The 18257-nt window shown below is 48.6% G+C and overlaps 1 protein-coding gene across 1 annotated transcript in view; it reads left to right on the top strand.

Moving 5' to 3' along the window:
- Positions 1-18257, top strand: part of ANO2 (anoctamin 2) — a 318709-nt gene that overhangs the window by 240870 nt on the left and 59582 nt on the right. Inside the window, exon 19 of the mRNA XM_040642600.1 lies at positions 10410-10605. Coding sequence (XP_040498534.1) covers positions 10410-10605 — 196 coding nt within the window. The remainder of the gene's footprint in view (positions 1-10409; positions 10606-18257) is intronic.

The following is an 18257-nucleotide window of genomic DNA, read 5'->3' as shown; positions in this document are numbered from 1 at the left end:
GTAAAGTTTAATTTAGCATTTCAAAGCCTCCCACAATGTGCATATTGTTGTCAAAGAGTTTATTCATTCATTCAAGAAATATTTAAGGTGGGGGACGGGGGAGGGGGGGGGTGCCTAGCTGGCTCAGTCACTGCAGTGTGTGACTCTTGATTTCTGGGTCATGAGTTCAAGTTCCACGTTGGGTGCAGCGATTACTTAATATAAAATCTTTTATTTATTTATTTTTATTATGTTATGTTAGTCACCGTACAGTACATCATTAGTTTTTGATGTAGTGTTCCATGATTCATTGTTTGCGTATAACACCCAGTGCTCCATGCAAGACGTGCCCACCTTAATACCCATCACCGGCCTGTCCTAATCCCCCACCCCCCTCCCCTCTGAAGCCCTCAGTTTGTTTCCCAGAGTCCATAGTCTTTTAAAAGAAATTTTAAAAATATATTTAATGGGTGCCAACTATACGCTTGACAGTGTTCTTAGGCATTGGGGATAGAGTAGAAAATAAAATAATCTCTCCTTAAGGAGTTTACAGATAGCAAATACGTACATAAATAAGGAAACTGATAAGTAAAATAGACTTCTATCTCCAGTAGCAGTAGGTTAGGATATTTGTAGCATCCTATCTTGCCGAAAATAAGAAATATTGGATGAATATATTTTTCATTTTTAAAGCCTTGAGGGGCTAATAGGTTAGTAAAGAATACTAGGATATTACTAATACAGATCCATCTAAGGGAAACGGAACCAAGGAGACAAATACCTGGGCATTAATACTGTTTTTGCCTTGAGGACATTTTCCCGTCTAGGCAAACTTGGGCTTTGGTTTTTGGTGGTTGTATGAGGCAAAGAGGGTAGAAATTGGGGTGTGGCTGGCTCAAAGTGGAGATGCTAACAGGAAGTTCTCACCAAGTTAAATTGGAATTCCACAGACTTACACTTTCAGAATAAAGATGAAGTAGAACTAAACCCACCCCCTCCCCACTTATGGGACTGCTGAGAACAGTGTTCTGGCTCTAAATAGAGCAGGGAGAATCAGGGAAACAAAACCCCGTCCCTAAGAAGTGGCCATGGACGGTCCCCATCCTGGACTTCCAGCCCGGTTTGTCACTTGAGAGGACCAGGGAAGCTTGGCTGTGAACTTGGCCAGGGCAAGTCGTGCTCCCAGGTGCCCGGCAGAAGCAAGCACACATTCTCTCTGTGGGAAGGCAGATTTACACCAGTCCTCAAAAAATCCCCCCTCAAGAATTTTTCGAGGGGCGCCTGGGTGGCTCAGTCGTTAAGCATCTGCCTTCTGCTCAGGGCGTGATCCCGGTGTTCCAGGATTGAGCCCCACATCGGGCTCCTCTGTTGGGAGCCTGCTTCTTCCTCTCCCACTCCCCTGCTTATGTTCCCTCTCTCTCTGGCTGTCTCTATCTCTGTCGAATAAATAAATAAAATCTTAAAAAAAAAAAAGTTTTCACGGGCAAGGAGGAGAATGCAGTTAAAAATAATCAATTATACAAGAAGCTAAAGTACAGTGAAAGAAAACCAGTGCGGAAAGACGGCAAAGACTAAAGACACTGGAAATATCAGTCACAGGTTAAAACATCCAGTTTCAAAATATCTGCAAAAAATAAGAAACTATTTTGAAGATTTTATGTATTATTTGTCAGAGAGAGAAAGCACATGCACCAGCAGGAGGAGCAGCAGGCAGAGGGAGAAGCAGGCTCCAAGCAAGGAGCCCAGTGTGGGACTGGATGCCAGGACCCTGGGATCATGACCTGAGCCGAAGGCAGATGCTTAACTGACTGAGCCACCCAGGTGTCCCAAAAATAAAGTATTTTAAAAATGACCCTAAAGATTTGAAAACTAGTCAATAAATCTTCTAGAAATGAATGTCAATGAATGTGAATATGTAATATATAATAATATATGTGGATATATAAATATACATATGTATAATATTGTATACACACACACACACACACACACACACACACACACACACACCAGGGATGGGTTTAGCAACAAATTAGACATAGCTGAAGAGATCATTCGTGAACTGCAGTTCAGGTTAGAAAAAATTATCATAATGTAGCACAGGGAGGCAAAAGACTGAAAATTCCAAAGAGACATTAATAGAGTGAGAAGATTTCACATGTATTTATTTGCACTACTGGGAAAAGAGGTGAGAATAGTAATGAATGAGATACACTGACTGGTGGTCTCCTAGTCGGCTAGTTCCGCTAACAGAATTCCAATTCAGAGATTGAAGTATCCTGGCAAAATTCAAGCAGGAAAAATAGAAAGAACTCTATCTCTGTGAAATCATAGAATATATATGACACGAGAAACATCTCACATGCAGTCAGAAATCAAAACACAAATTACCTTTAATGAAGAGACTGTTCGATTGGCCATTGATTTCACATAGTGGTTGGAAATCAGAATACGGTGATGTGTTTATCTTCATATGCTGAAGAGAAAACAATTGCTAACCTAGAATTCTATACCCAAGAAAAATATAATGTAGAAGTATTAATATAAAATAAAGATATTTATAGCCAAACAAAAGCTGAGAGTTTTCAACCAACTGAATCTTTCACTAAAGGAAATCCTAAGAATGTTCTTTGGATGTGATCCCATATGGAAAACCATATTTTTAAGAAGGAATGAAGAACAAAGTAGTAAATATATGGGAAAACCTATGTGATCTTTGACTGTAAACAATGATGATGGTATCTCATAGGGTTAAAAATAAGGTAGAGGGGTGCCTGGCTGGCTCAGTCAGTAGAGCATAGGACTCTTGATCTTGGGATTGTGAGTTTGAGCCCCACATTGGGTGTGGAGCCTACTTAAAATAAAAAATAAATAAAAAAATAAGGTAGAATACAGTATACACACTAATAATAGCATATAAGTTGGATAGGCAGTAATGAAACAATAACATTGTAAAGTCTTTATATTTCCTCCCTGATAATTTATATGGAAGCACAAAAACTAAGAATAGTCAAGACACTCTTGGAGCACCTGGGTGGCTCACTCAGTTATGCGTCCAACTCTTGATTTCAGCTCAGGTCATGATCTCAGGGTTCTGGGATCAGGCCGTAGCAGGTTCTGTGCTCAGCAAGGAGTCTCATTGAGGATTCTCTCTCCCCTTCTCCCCACCCACCCCTTCTCTCTCAAATAAATAAATAAATCTTTAAAAAAAGAAAAAAGAATAGTCAAGACACTCCTGAAGAGACATAAAGAGGGCTCAGGTGCTCTACCAAGTGGAAGCTTACTGTAAGACAGTAAGAAGTATGACAGTGTGATATTGTTGCAGGGATATAATTAGACCAGTGGAACAAAACCAAAAGCCAGGAATCAGATCCACGCAAGTAGCACCGCATATACTTGGAGAAAACATGGCTCCCCGAGAATTTCATCATAGGATGCAGAACAGAGAGAAGTCCAGCAGGACTCTAAGGTTCTTATCCCGAGTAATCAAAAGCTGGAATTCTCCCTTCCCGGGATAGGGAGGAATGCCTTCATGATGGATATAAATTTCCAGTTCAAAGGAGACCGAGTCAGATGGTGTTGGTGGTATTTAAAGCCATGAGATTGTACAAGGTCACCAGGGAAGTGAGGGCAGGTAGAGGGAAGTCCAAGAGTTGAGTTCCAAGACACTGCCATCTTCAAGGGTGGGAGCATGAGGAGGATCCAAAAACCAAGAACAAAAATAAGAGCCAGGGGAGCGTGGGGAGTCCTGGAATCCAAGAAAGAATTGCAGGGGGAGGGCAGTCAATTACATCAGCTGCCGGTGATAGGTCAGGTGAGGAGAGAATGGAGAAGAGAAGCTTGTCTGCTGTCTGAGAGAGGAACTGGTATCGTCAGTATTACTGTCAACGACAAATAGGATACTGCATCACCACTCACAGATGCGGGCATACCTTTGTTTTACTGTGCTGCATTTTATTGCACTTTGCTGGTATTACATTTTTTACAAATTGAAGGTTTGTGGTAACCCTGCATTGAGCAAATCTATTGGCGTCATTTTTCCAGAGGGTTTGCTTACTTCTTGCCTCTGTGTCATAGTTTGGCAATTCTTTTTTTTTTTTTTTTTAAGATTTGCTTATTTATTTGATAGAGAACACGCACGCATACGAGCAAGCATACAAGCAGGGGAGGGCAGAGGGAGAGGAAGAGAATCTCAAGCAGACTCCCACTGAGCAGGGAGCCTAATGTGGGGCTTGATCCTATGACCCTGCAATCATGACCTGAGCCGAAACTGGGAGTCAGACACTGAACCAACTGAACCACCCAGGGACGCCTAGCTTGGCAGTTCTTACATTATTTCATACTGTTTCATTGTTATTACATTTGTTACGGTGCTCTGTGATCAGTAATTACAGCTGACTGAAAGCTCAGATGGTAGCGGTCAGCATTTTTTAGCAATAAAGTATTTTTTTTAAGACTTTATTTATTTATGTGACAGAGATAGAGACAGCCAGAGAGAGAGGGAACACAAGCAGGGGGAGTAGGAGAGGAAGAAGCAGGCTCATAGCGGAGGAGCCTGATGTGGGGCTCGATCCCATAATGCCAGGATCACGCCCTGAGCTGAAGGCAGACGCTTAACCGCTGTGCCACCCAGGCGCCCCTGCAATAAAGTATTTTTTAGTTAAGGTATGTGCATTGGGTTTTTTTAGACACAGTGCACACTTAGTAGACTACAGTATAGTGTAAACATAGCTTTTATATGCACTGTAAGACCACAAAATTCATTTGACTTTCTTCATTGCAATATTTGCTTTATTGTGGTGGTATGGAACCTGCAATACTCTTGAGGTCTGCCTGTTCTGAAAACTGGCTCGGTGGTAGGTCACCTGCCCAAGGTTCTACTTTTTTTTTTTTTTTTTAAATTCCATGGAGACCTCCTAACTTGACTGGAGGGTGCAGAAATTTTTTTGTGTTCTTTAAGAATAACATATGATTATTTCTTTGTTCATCTTCCCTTTCCTAACCCCACCCACCTCCACATCTTGATACAAATGGGAGATTCTGTGTCAGAACCAAGAACTAATTGCTACATCTCACTGTGCCTGGGGTCCCCCACCTGTAATCAGCCAGCACTGAGCACTGGACTGGTTGACCAGGAGCTAGGAAGATAGTGGTAGGGATGGGTTGGAGCCCCTTTAAAAATCACCCCTCTAGGGGCACCTGGGTGGCTCAGTGGGTTAAGTGTCTGCCATCAGCTCAGGTCATGATTCCAGGGTCCTGGGATCGAGCCTCACATGGGGCTTCCTACTCAGTGGAGAGTCTGCTTCTCTTTCTCCTGTTCCCCCTGCTTGTGTGCTCGCTCTCTCTCTCTCTGTCAAATAAATAAAATCTTAAAAAAAAAGATCACCCCTTTTCAGTCAGGTACTCTTAGGTTAACTGAGATAAGGATTAATAGCACTCCATTTACTTCAAAAGTATTACAGGTTGGACAATAAATTATATAGTTTCCTATCTATTAGATTTTTAAAAATCTTTATTTTGTGCTAATTTTTCCTCTTTTTTTTTTTTTTCATTTAAAAAAAAGTCTCAGTCTTCTAAAGAGAAGGGCTTGGCCCTGCCCTAGAACAAGGTGGGGAGAGGGAGATAAACAGTCATGGTGGTATCTATAAGCAAGTGGGATTTCCTTACAGAATTAGGGTAAGCCAAAGGCACCCACTGCAACACACGTGAGTACTGAATATCCTCCCCCCCCTTCACCCACTGTGACTATGTCTTGGCAAAAGATGCCGAGGCCCTGGCCATGGGCAGGGTTTTAGGGACGCCAGTCTGCCAGACCAGCGGGGATATTTTTCATGGGTTGGTGAGAACAAAACAACGGCCCAGTGCTGTGTTCCTCTTCCCCATGAGCAGGGTGGGGCGGGGGCAAAGGGAGAGAGAAAATCCCAAGCACAGTCCCTGCTGAGCGTGGAGTCCAACTCGGGGCTCAACCCCACAACCCTGGGATCAGGACCTGAGCTGAAATCAAGAGTTGGATGCTCAACCGACTGAGCCACCCAGGCACCCCTTTCTTTCCTTTTTGAATTAAACTTGCTTTGTTTTCTTTATATGTGGGAGGAGATTATCAAAAGCAGTGTCCTTGCTCTAAGCGAGGTGCCTAGGAAGCTAGGTGCTTCCCTCCCACATGCCCAAGACAGTCATCTACTTCAACTTGTGAATTGGGAACCAGCCATCAGAAACTCTGCTCCTGTGCCTGGCTTGTTGCAAGGGGCCCCTAATTGTGCCCTACAGATCATCAGCCGACTCATCTTTTTAGAATCTAGATCAATCATGGCACTTCTCTGCTCAAAATTCCCTTAAGCCTCCACATCTCGTGAGATATAGAAGCCAGCATCTTCGTGCTACATCCTTGTCTGTACACCCTTGCACATCCTTGTCCTGCGTCCTCCTCTCCACCCCCACTGCTCCCGTTCTTTCTCCCTTAGCCCCCCTCTGCCGAAAGCGCCTTCCCTCAGACTTCCCCCGTGACAGCCTTGATGAAATGTCACCTCCTCACCTGCGCCTTTCCTGACCACCCTTTTTTTTTTTTTTAAGATTTTATTTATTTATCCGACAGAGATAGAGACAGCCAGCGAGAGAGGGAACACAAGCAGGGGGAGTGGGAGAGGAAGAAGCAGGCTCATAGTGGAGGAGCCTGACGTGGGGCTCAATCCCATAATGCCGGGATCACGCCCTGAGCCGAAGGCAGACGCTTAACCGCTCTGCCACCCAGGTGCCCCCTGACCACCCTATTTTAAACTGCAAGCTATCCCTATACTCCTGTTTCTCTTTGTTTCTATAGTATTTATCACACTAGATATACTATTTATTTGATGTGATTTCCTAGTTGGTTTTCTGTCTTTCCCCACTAGAAGATCAGTGGCGCAAGGGCAGGCGGTCCTGTGTGATTTGTTTGCTACTTTATCCCTGCCACTTAGCATGGTGACTGGCACATAGGAGGCACTCAAGACGTAGCTTATAAATGCCTGAATGAGAAGATAAGTTAATTAATCAGATTAATAAGTTGCCAGGGACAACTTATTATGTCAATGATAAAGTCGGTGTGTGTGTGGTTTAAAATTGAGCTACTAATTCCATGTCCTGCTCTAGACGGGTGCGCTCCCATTGGTTCAGTCCAGGTTGTTTCTGACCTGTCATTTCTGCTTGCTTCTTAAAAATTCTTTTCCCCAAGCCTTTCTCATAGGAAACCGACCCAAAACGACTTCCGTGGGATTTTCTCTAATCCCTCCGCTCTCCGCTCAGAGCATATGAAGCACGTGAATTGAGCCTGTACTCTGTCCAGCTGCTACGAGGCTCATCCTTGTATATGTGCAATGATTTTTCCCTTTGATTCAGAATGCAAGACCTGGAGGGTGGGGACCAGGCTCGTTCTCCTTCCTGTCTCTCATAGTGTTAAATGGTCTCTGGACCCCACAGCCTGGCTTTTGTTACAGTTTGGCTATGTCCACAAGTGAAGCTACAGGATCAGAACACCAAAAGCAATGGGGAGCATGATGACGTTTCCATGTGCATGGGAGCTAGGTTCCTAGAGCTAGGGACCGGCAAATCTTTACCAAGCAGGTTTTATAGTAAGGTGCTGCTATGAAAATGGCACAAGGTGCTGAATGCAGTACAAGACCAGTCCCTGCTTTTGGCCTATTTGAGGGGAGACAGATCACAAACATGAAATATACCCAGCATATATTTGCTGAATTTAATAAGCAAAATCAGCATTGCGGCCAGAGTGGTGAAAACAGTGCTGGATTTAGTACTAGAGGACCTATGTTCTAATGTCAGGATGGGATTGTAGATGTGGGAGCCACACAGTAGGGTTCAGATCCTGGATGGTCAGTACATCACACCCACAAAAGACATATTTGATGCTATTGTTGTAAGGATTAGTGCTCGTGGGGATGGGCATTGAATAACAAAATCAAGAGAGCACAACTGGTTTAGTTCGTGATGATGTTACCACCGCTATCATCCCAGCTTTGCCAGGAACTGCCCAGACCTTGGACCCATCATATTGCTGCTTCTTGGGCCTCAGTTTCCTTATATATGAGATTAGAGGCTGGATGTGGACGTTCCCTGAATGCTGAAATCCTTTAACTCCTACCAGAATCCCAGAGACTAGGGTTGTAGTCTCGCCTTGTGACCTTGAGCAAATCACTTCTCTTTCCATGCCCATTTCCTCATCTGCAAAGTGGTCATGGGACGGGGCTGGTGTTCTTCAGGCTCTTCCAGCTTGAGAATTGTAATTCCTGAAGGGCTTGTGGGAATCCCTGAAGGACAGGGCAGAGCTTGGTTGCGATAGTGGCATGGGAAATCAGGGGCTGAGAAGTCAGGATGGCAGAGAACAGCAGCAGGGGGCTGGGGAGGGGAGGGCTGTGTTGTAGGTAGGGCCGAGGAGGAAGGGAGGGTGGGGAAAAGGGCTTTCCTAAGAGAGCAGTACCTCCAGAACTTGAAGGCGCATCTTGTTTAAGTGCAGATTCTGAGCCAGTGCTTGAGACCCTGCACGTTCCCCAAGCTCCCTGCTGATACAGCAGGTCCACAGAGTGCACTCTGGGTAGCAATGAAGAGTTTTCTTCCTTCCCCAGTTGAGCAGCTGGGCCTCTTAGAGAAGAATAGAAGCTGATCTCCTCCCCACTCATTCCTCCGTGCTCCACCCCCAAGACCCCAAAGCCAAGGATGTTTTTGCCATTGTTGTTTTCCCCCAGACCCACCCCCAAATGCGCACACACTCACTCTTTGATGCCCTGACCACCCCCCCAACCCCTGCCACCATCAATACCGCCATCACCGGCCTTCACTGCAAAAGTGATTTTGGGGGAAAAGAATCTCACACCACGTTTTCCAGGCCCTTACTGTCTGGCAGTGACAATCCCAGAGGAATGGGAAGTGAAAATGTCTACATTGTTGGAGAGCAGTGATGTCATGTCCAGGTTTTCCCACTTACAAGGTCGTCATTCCTCCATAGTCCTGGAGGCTGGGGCCTCTGCGGCTCCCACCCCCACCCCGTGTCAGAAGAGGGGCCTCCCACACAGTGTCCTTCCCATCTAACCTCTCCTCCACCCTGACACCCCCTCTACCCAGAGAACATCGCCATCCTGCCTGCCTTAGTGAGGCCTTCTTTTTCACACGGGGGCCCAGAGGGTAAACACTAATATTTTTACGGCGCACAGGGATAAACAGCCAAGGCTGCATCCCCAGACACCCCTAGAGGTATGATGACATTCATACCTAGACTCCTCTGCAACCCATTCCCCGTTTGCCCCCCAATGTCCTACACACTGCTTGCAAAGCATTGCCTGAGCCAGAACCCCCTCCCCTCCCCTCCCCTCCCCTCCCCTAGTTTCAGAGGGAACCTTTCTCCCCACGTTTCTGTGTAGCTCTCCACAGCCAGTGCCAGTCCCCCATCCCTGACCCCAGGGGAAATACTGCCTACATAGCCTCCTCTGCAGAAAGAATTCTAAGAAAGAAGACTTCGCTTGACTAAAACAAATCCGAATTTTTCTCTGAGCAGGTTATACACCTAGACGTTCCGTCTCCACCCTCTGCCCTCTCTGAGAGCTCACTCAGGGCACTTTCTTCTCCGAACATCCTTGCGCTTCACGGAAATGGCCCTTTCTGGGCTGCGATGGGAGAGGAAAGGGGCTGGTCTGGGAGAGGGGTTTATTATTCTTAGGTTCTAGAAGGAGGAAATGGGGTCCCTTAGAGGTCCAGTGGCTGGTAAACTTTCCTTTCAACCTAACAGCCAGAGATTTTGGCACCAAATGAGAAATCCGAGTCCTCCATTATAGTTGCCTGGTAGAGAAATCTTAGAGTGATATTTTGTTCACCCTGAGAACCGAGAGTCTACAAATCTCACTCCTCGTTCCTCTCTCTTGATTCTCCTTTGGGCAGCCTTCCTGCACCCAGATCCCGAAGCTCTAACTCACTGCTTCTCAGCTTAAGACACCTTCGGTGGCTCCGTTTCCCTTCACCGAGAGCCCAGTTTATGCCATTATTCCAGCTGGCCTCCTCTCTCCTGAGTACGGTCCCTTCATTGAGCACGTGATACCTTCTCTTGTGTTACTCACTGTGGCTTAGTAAGAGTTCAGCTTACGTCCATAGTCGATTGGAAGCCCCTAGTGAAGGAACTCACATCACGTGTGCTGTACACACCTCAGTGTCCAGCGTTTTCATTCTTAGGGTTTTGTGTGTGTTGCCAACCATTTGGCATCTGATAAAAAAGGAAAGACGCTCTCTCACGGACAGTGCACCTGTCCTCAAGATTTGCATGCGAGTTTAGAGGGTGCGCACGACTGGACTCCAGATCTGTAGTTCCTGACGTAGCGACTAGGACGGTTGGCTGAGCAGGTAGAGCTGCTCAATACTTGTCTGCTGAGCTCTGACTCTGCCTGTTTCCCAAACAGATTGCCCTGACCTTCTCCATTGTCTTTGGGGTCATCGTGTATCGCATCACGACCGCTGCGGCCCTGTCTCTCAACAAGTCCACGCGCTCCAATGTCCGGGTGACGGTGACGGCAACGGCAGTCATCATCAACCTCGTGGTCATCCTTATCCTGGACGAGATCTATGGCGCTGTGGCCGCGTGGCTCACCAAAATCGGTACGGTGTCACCAAATCATGTTTGCCCTAGGCCCCCTTGAACATGGTCAGTGCAACATGTGCAAGGTTTCTGGTGGTGGTGACCAAAAATGAGAACGAGGAACGGGGACAAAATGCTTTGTACAGTGGGTTTTAATTGGAGACATGAGGAAGTACGGTGGTAAGTACGGTGGTTCTGTACTCGCAGGTCCTGCCAGAGGCCTCCCCTCAGGCAGAAATCTTCCCTAGAACATTCTCTATCAGTTGCCTTCCAGCCCAAGTTGATTAACTGCCTCACTGTCCCCTAAGAATCATCCATGGGGTCTCTTCCCTTTAGCCTCACCTAGAGGCAAGACAGGTTCAGCGCTTCCTGTTACAAATCTCAGCGTTTTAGCCCTCCTCACTTTCCCAGGGGTGTTTACAGAGTCGAGAAAGCTCTTGATACTTGAGCCCTGGGAGGGTCTTATCTATCCCCATATTGCCGAGGCCCCAGAAAATCCACACATTCCCCACGCACTGAGCAGACTTCAAAGAGGCATATCAGACTTCCCAAGCTTCAAGCCAGTGAGAAAAATGTGGTGGCCTCCGTATTCAGACGTGTCATTTGAGCCGCAACCTGCTGTTGCCTGAGCGCCACTTTTTGGCATTTGTGCTTATTACGAGGGGGAGGGCTGAGAGCTGAGACCCTTTCCTCATGGTACTTACCCTGGGTGGCCTGGATGCATGCACCTCTTTCCCTGGTTGAATCTGGGCACTAGGACTGTCAGCCTCTCACTAACCTCAGAAAAGTTGAATTAATGATATGATGTCTTTAATTCACTGACCAGTTAGAAGCTAGACACTTGATAGGATAACCCCGTCTTCAAGAGAGCCTTCCCTAGAGGATCAGAAAATTCCAGAGAGGTTTCACTAATTCTAGTCAAAGGGATTCTTTTGGTGCCTTTCCCTTGCCTGGGCTCCACTCACAATGGGCATTGCTTTTATTTCTATGTGGCTATAGCCAAGGTACCATCTAGAGTGGAGGCTCTGCTCCCTTTAGGCGTGTGCATGTTTATAAATGTTATCTGTGTTCCTTAGTAAGTCTCTTGAGAAAAGTCAGTAGAGGATGTCGCTTCAGTGTGTTTAGTGGTCTCTGGGATTCTATGGAAACGCTTTGGGGGAGCCTCCAACACTCCTGGGGGCTCAGGGGAGGCTGGAGACAAGGGCATCAAGTTGGATTGCTCACAGATAAGTGGTATTCACACAGGCAGGTGCAGAGGGAGGAGGGAGTGAGCAGGAGGACAAGAGTTTCCCTGCAGAGGGAACAGAATGAGAGGGAGAGATCAGATCCCTCAGGGGCAGGAAAGGCACATGGAAGGGTGCACATGGGCTGGGCTTGGACGATGAAGGGGAGAATTTTGGTGCCAGGGGAGGAGCCGAGAGCTCTGCCTATGGAAATAGGAAAACACGAAGTGCATCCGGGATGCGAGAGGAGCCCAGCGTGGCAGCTCCTTTTTGGGTCTGTGGCACGTCCAGGACACAGTGGAGGGGGCAGCTAGACCCAGAGCATTGACTGAGAGCTGAGTTTTCAGTGGAAGACCTTGGATACCAGGCTGAGAACTCTGCTTATTTTCATAGACGAGGAGAAAGCGTTGGCCGGAGCTCCAAGGGTCATCCAATAAAAAAGTACCCATCTTTCTGGCCTGATCACTGAACCAGCTGAGATGTCAGGCCAAGTCAGATGTAGGCAAAAGCCAAGATTTCACTTTTAAAGCTAAAAAAGGCTACGTGGGAGGAAGCAGCTTGGCAGGAGAGCCAGATAGGCTTCCTAATACCAGATGACAGACAGACTTCCCCGCCAGTGGCCAGCAGCAAAGGACAGGGAAGCCTGGCCAGTGTTAGGACTTGGTGGGTGGGCAGAAGAACACCTGTTCCCTGCAGGCCCTTGGCTCCCAGGAGGAAGGGCAGAGGAAGTGGGTAGACAAGGAATGCCAGTGTCACCTTCCAGACAGACCGGTGAGATAAGCTTCTGTCCCCCAGGAGGGGAAATGAGAGAGGTGGGGGAGATGAGGCAGGCATGACTACTAAGCCCTCTCCCTCCACATCGGGGAGACATCAGGAGTGGAAGGAAACGTTCCCCATCCCCCGCAAGGGCTCTGACCTCACACCACTAGGGAGTTTTTGAAGAGGGTGATGTGATTGGAGCTGTACGTTTGCAAAACTATCCTGGCAGGGACGTAGGATGCCCCGGAGAAGAGAGAGGTGGGAAGGCCTAATGCAAAGAAGATTATTGAGTGTGTGGGCAGGAAGGAAGGAAGAGAGGAGCAGGAAACCAGGGATGGTGCAGAAACGTCTCCCTGCCGCCCATCTGCATTGCTTTATGTCACTTGTCTTCCACGGCTTTAGAGAGTGGGAGGCCTAGAAGCTAGTGTGGCCCACAGTCCAAACCTCATTAACAAGTATTTAGTGAGCACCTCCCATGTACACGGCTGGGCAAATTCTCTTTGCATTGGGCCGGAAAACACTTTCCACACCATGAAGCTACATCCACTGTTTCAAATAGCACTCCCTCCCTCACCCAGAAAGTGTAGGCTCCTCCTGGCTGTGAAGCCAGGGGCCAGTAAGGAAGTCTGTGCCCTGGAAAGGAGATGAAATTCTAACAACCACAATTTGTGCTTTGTGACAGTGATACTCATAAAGCGGCTTGGAACTTGAAAGAATTCCATTATCCCTTTTCATCCTCACGAAAACTGTGGGTGGTCAGCAAGGGAAGTATTATATCCTCATTTTACGAAGGTTCACGCTCAGAATCTCCCTCTAAAATGCAAATACCTTTTGTGCGATGCTGACGTGAGTTTCTTACTGTCTGGATTGAAGTGGTGTATTGGGTCTCTGTGCAGGAACCCACGTGGGCCTCGTCCCCAGATTGCTGCTCTTGTCGGCCTTACACTGGGTGTTCCCAGAGGGCTCGGAGAGGTGTTTTTGTATAGTGGAAGGGCCACTGAATTCAGGAGCCTGGTGGAAGGAACCTTTGAGCTCTGGGCCTGGCTCCTTCTCCCTCCCATCCCCGGATGTGTGGCGTTGGGCAAACAGGGAGCTTTTCTGGAATGAAAATTATTGATCCTTCCTTCATCATTTTCCTCCTTCCCGTCCACAGATTGTCACCTCTGTGTGGGCTGTTGTCATAGCCTAAGGACTTTCTCTGGGCCTCTAGCTTGGAAATCCCACCCAGTCAGTCTTTCTCAAACTTTCTTCCTGGCCTGCGGGAGGGGAGCACCCCTCCCATTAGCTCCCATAGAGCGTTTCCTTTTGGTCTTGGGTCAAATATAAACTAGCATTTGAGGCTCTCAGGCACTTTCTTCCCAGTGTCCTCCTGCACCCTGGTGAGCCACTCCATTCACTGTCACCCCAGATGACTGTGTGTTCCCACTGCTGAGCTGTGCTTAGGCTGCTGCAAGCACTCTAACAGCCCTCAGTGACCCTCCTTTTAAAGGACCTTGAGAGGCCTGTCTCCCCCATCCTTTTCTGGACACTCAGCCCTCGGGAAGTTTCTTCCCACCCAATTCTGAACTCCTCGGGTGCAAATCACGTGTTCACTCGTTCACCCCCTGGAGGATTGCCTACGTTGTACCAGGCGCAATTCTGGGAATGCAGCTGCAGACAAGGAAGACATGGTCCCTGCTCTCACTGTGCTTACGCTGTAGTGGGGGAAAGATAGACAGTGAGTGGGAACATGTCAGTGAGGGTGAGAAAGCAAAACGGTCCTGGGACCGTGGTTTGGGGTTGTGCCCTCCGGTCAGGTGGTCGGGAAAGGCCTGTCGAGGTGGTAACATGGTGGCTGAGACTGGGGCGACAGGAAGGCACCAGTGCACAGAGACCTGGAGGGAGGGCTCTAGGAAGAGGGGACACCACACCATAGATGGGTGGCCCATAAACCAGCAGGTGTGAGTAAGTTGGGGCACCTTATCTGCTCACTGTCTTCTCTCATCGCTGGACTTGTCTGTGTGTTTACTAGTCTTGGAATAGAGGAGGCTCTGCCAGGGTAAAAAATTAATCTTAAAATAAATCAGGTACATAATGTGAAGTTGTTTATCTGTCCTCACTTATGCTCCATGTCCAGGGTGGCAGGGCAGGGGGGCTCGGGCTCTCACAGCCGCTCAAGGACCAGGACCGATGGAGGCCACGTGGATGCCACGTCGGCTGTGAGATGTTCCAGTCCAGGAGCGCCGTCCCTCACTTCTGCTCACAGCACGCTGGCTGGAAGCAGCCTAACTGTGAAGCGACAGGAAAATGTGTAGACATGCGTGCACATTCCCTGGGCAGGAAAGTTCTCTCTTGCTGGCTCCAGCCAGGCCACAGAGCCCTAGAGGACAGCTACTCACTCTTACATTTCTTTGCATCCCCGACGCGGGGCCTGCCTCACAGATCTTAGCACAACTTTGTCGACTTAGTTATGGACTAAATCCATCTCTGTCTTCGTTTGTGCATTCAAAAATTTGTTTTCAGGGAATGCCCATAGGCTAGGCATCCTGCATTTATGCGATCGTTATTTCCTATTTACTAAAGGATTTGAGGAAATTTAGAGATGAAGACGGTAAATGTGAAGTTGTCTTGATGGGACGGTGACAGAAAGACGCAACAAAGGCATCAGAAGAATTGACACATCCTTAATGGCCGAGGGTGTGTGCGACCCCACCGACGGAGGTGGCCGTGCACAGCGGGGGTGCCCATTGCACCTGCAGGCAGAGGTGTGGCTGTGCAGTCCCCAGGCCTCCCTGGGGACAGAAAGCTGTGAATAATGCCACCTAATGGAACGAGGATTCTGCCAGGCTTAGGGGCTTCCTTTGCCATTCTCACGCTGGCTTTAATACCCGTCTGGCTTCTTGCCTCAGATCTCCTGATTGATGAGGAGGCTGTGATGGCCGCCTTGCTCACCAGGTGCAAACAGCTGGTGTAAACAACCCCAACAAGTTCCCAAATGTTTCCTGCAAGGCTGGGTGGTGAAGACCAATTTCTTGGGAGCATCCCCCAACAGGCCCAGACACCAGGCCTATCTGAGGTCCATTCTTGCTACAAATATTTATGACCAAAAAACTAGAATTTGCCAAGAGTTGGCTTTGCCGTGGTAGATAACAGCAGTAATTGTCTCCCTGGCTGCCATATAACAATGATCATGGGCTGGTGGCTACGCAGCCCTGGCGGGGCAGGGATGGAGCTCGAACCTGCGGTGGAGGGATGGGGTCCTTGGGGAAAAGTGGATGAAGCTTGGGCCCTTGGCAGCCAACGCCCCCTATTGTAAGATGTGTAGCCTGGTTCAGCAGCATCAGTGATTAGTTTGGGAGGATCCCAGTGAATGGATGGGACTGGATGGTGCCCACTGATCTGTTCATTCTTGAAGGGGTCCCAGGTGGTGGTTCTAGGAAAGGGTCTGGCTCCTGGTATGGGAAACAAACAAGAGCTGGCCAGGACATCAGGACCTCAGATTCCCAGGCCAATCAGACAGGGCTCAGATGTCCTGGGAGGCCAGGGGATGAGGCAAGGTGACAAGGGTCACCAAGTAGATGAGCTCGAGGCATGTTTCAGTCCTAGTCTGTTCAGCTGCCATCCCAGAATCCCACAGAGTGGCTATAAACAGAGGAAATGTGTTTCTCCTACTCTGGAGGCTGGAAGTCAGAGATCAGATGCCAGCAGGGCTGGGGAAGGGGCCTCTCCCCAGCCACAGACTTCTGGCTTTGACCTCACATGGCAGAGCTAGCGGGGGCCTCTCTGGAGCCTCTTTTACAAGGGCACTCCACCCTCATGGCCGCAGCCCCTTCCAAAGGCGCCACCTCCTAATACCGTCACATCGGGGATTAGGTTTTCAGCCTATGAATTTGGGGGGCACACAAACACACAGACAATAGCAGCTTCCTCCTTGGGACACAGGGCGATACCATGCCTTTGAGGCAGCAAGCTTCTGAGCCCACAGAGAGGGAGCAGAATGTCTCCTGCTCCTGAAAACTGTAGGGTCTTATCCTGACTGATAGAGGCCTAGGTCAGGCATGGCCTAGAAGGGGAACCTATCTGCACTCTAGTTGGGGGGAAATCTTCTAGCTGGAGGCAGAGTGGGGGAGGCAGGGCTCACAGCAGGCTCCTAGACTGAATAACCATGATGCCCGCAGCTTGTTTTTACCAGGATCAGCCTCGCTGTCTAGCTCTGCCGCCTCTACCTCCTCTTCCTCTCCCTTCCAGAACTGTGCACAGTGCTGGTTGCGTGTGGGCCTGGGCAGTTCACCCTTCACTCTCCCAGTGGCAGGGCTGGGCTTCTTGTAGGTACTCAAAGAATGGTGACTGTGTCAAGTCAGAGTCTCCAATTCTCGTGAAGATGGCCCTGTTTGTGAGTTGTTTAAATATTGCGAAGGTCCTGCAGTGTTGCCGCCCTGGGGCCACTGAGGTGGGGCCAGGACGTGAACAAAAGGAGGGGTGGGGTAAAGGACCTGGTTTTAATGGAGTGCCCACCACCACGTACCGGGCACTGGTGGGCATTGTACACACATTATGCCATGGAATCTTCACCATAGGGCCAGGAATTGGTCATCGCTTCTATTTCACTTCTGGGAAGCCTGAGGAGGGTTAGGAATTGACCGTGAGCACATGGTTAGTGGTGGTGGTGGTGTGTGTGTGTGTGTGTGTGTGTGTGTGCACTGCACGCCAAACACTGCTCTAAGCACTTCCGGTTTATCGGTATATTTAATCCTCAAAAGAGCCCCCAGGGCGTTGGGGGTCTTAACATGCCCATTTTAGAGTCAGAAGACTGAGCCACAGACGAATAACAGGCCCGAGGTCATGGGGCTGGTAGGGGGTGAGTCAGGCCTCTGCTGAGACCATGACACTCTCCTGTCTGGTAATATGTAGCTGTCCTTGTCAGGAAGTTTTAGAGGTGTTGAGAAAGCTAAAGAAAATACCACGAGAGGCTCCAGGAGGTTTACGAGGCAATGCTCCCACCCAAGTGAGTGGCAGGTGGCAGGGGTCTCAGGAGGGACAGGGAGACTCAGAGGGAGCTCTGCATGCAGTGTCTCCTGCCTCCTAGGCCCACGCACATGAGGACACCTGCATAGGTTCCCAGGCTCAGGTGTCTTGTGTGCTTTATTAAATTAAAAAAAATTTTTTTTTCAAAAATTGAAATGCCTCAGTCTAAAATTTTGTATCCAGTTCTAAGCTATCCCCAGGGAAAGCCAGTCTATTACAACTAAGGAGAAAAGAGGGAGGGAAAAAAGGGAGAGGAAGCTCAGTACCAAAGGCTGCCAGGACATCAGAAATTCTTTAAAGAAGAACATTTTGGACATACCGGGATGGATCTAATTTTCCCTCAAATGTGGACAACGTGCGTTTTCAGAGTCAGAGGAAATCACTGCTTTGTTGGCTCCGAGTACTGGGACAAGGGAGGTCGGCTTCACTGCAGCCTCGGCCTGCCTGGGGACGTGCTTTCACAGCAGGGATACGTGTGGACGCGTGTAGATGCGTGTGGGCCAGGACGCGTGCCTTCCCGGGGTGGGGGTGGGGGCGGGGGGAGACTGTAGTGCCGGTAATTTGAAATCTGGCCTGAGAGTCAGGTCTGTGGGGCTGTGTTCGTGCTCTGCCCCCAGCTCCTGACTCTCTGGGTGGCCTCAGGAAGAGCCTCCTGCCTGCCCGGCTGTGAGGCCACGGGAAGGGTC

This window comes from Ursus maritimus, unplaced genomic scaffold (assembly GCF_017311325.1).
Source record: "Ursus maritimus isolate PB19 unplaced genomic scaffold, ASM1731132v1 scaffold_26, whole genome shotgun sequence".
NCBI classification, from domain to species: domain Eukaryota; kingdom Metazoa; phylum Chordata; class Mammalia; order Carnivora; family Ursidae; genus Ursus; species Ursus maritimus.
This window is presented reverse-complemented; position numbering and strand designations above follow the sequence as displayed.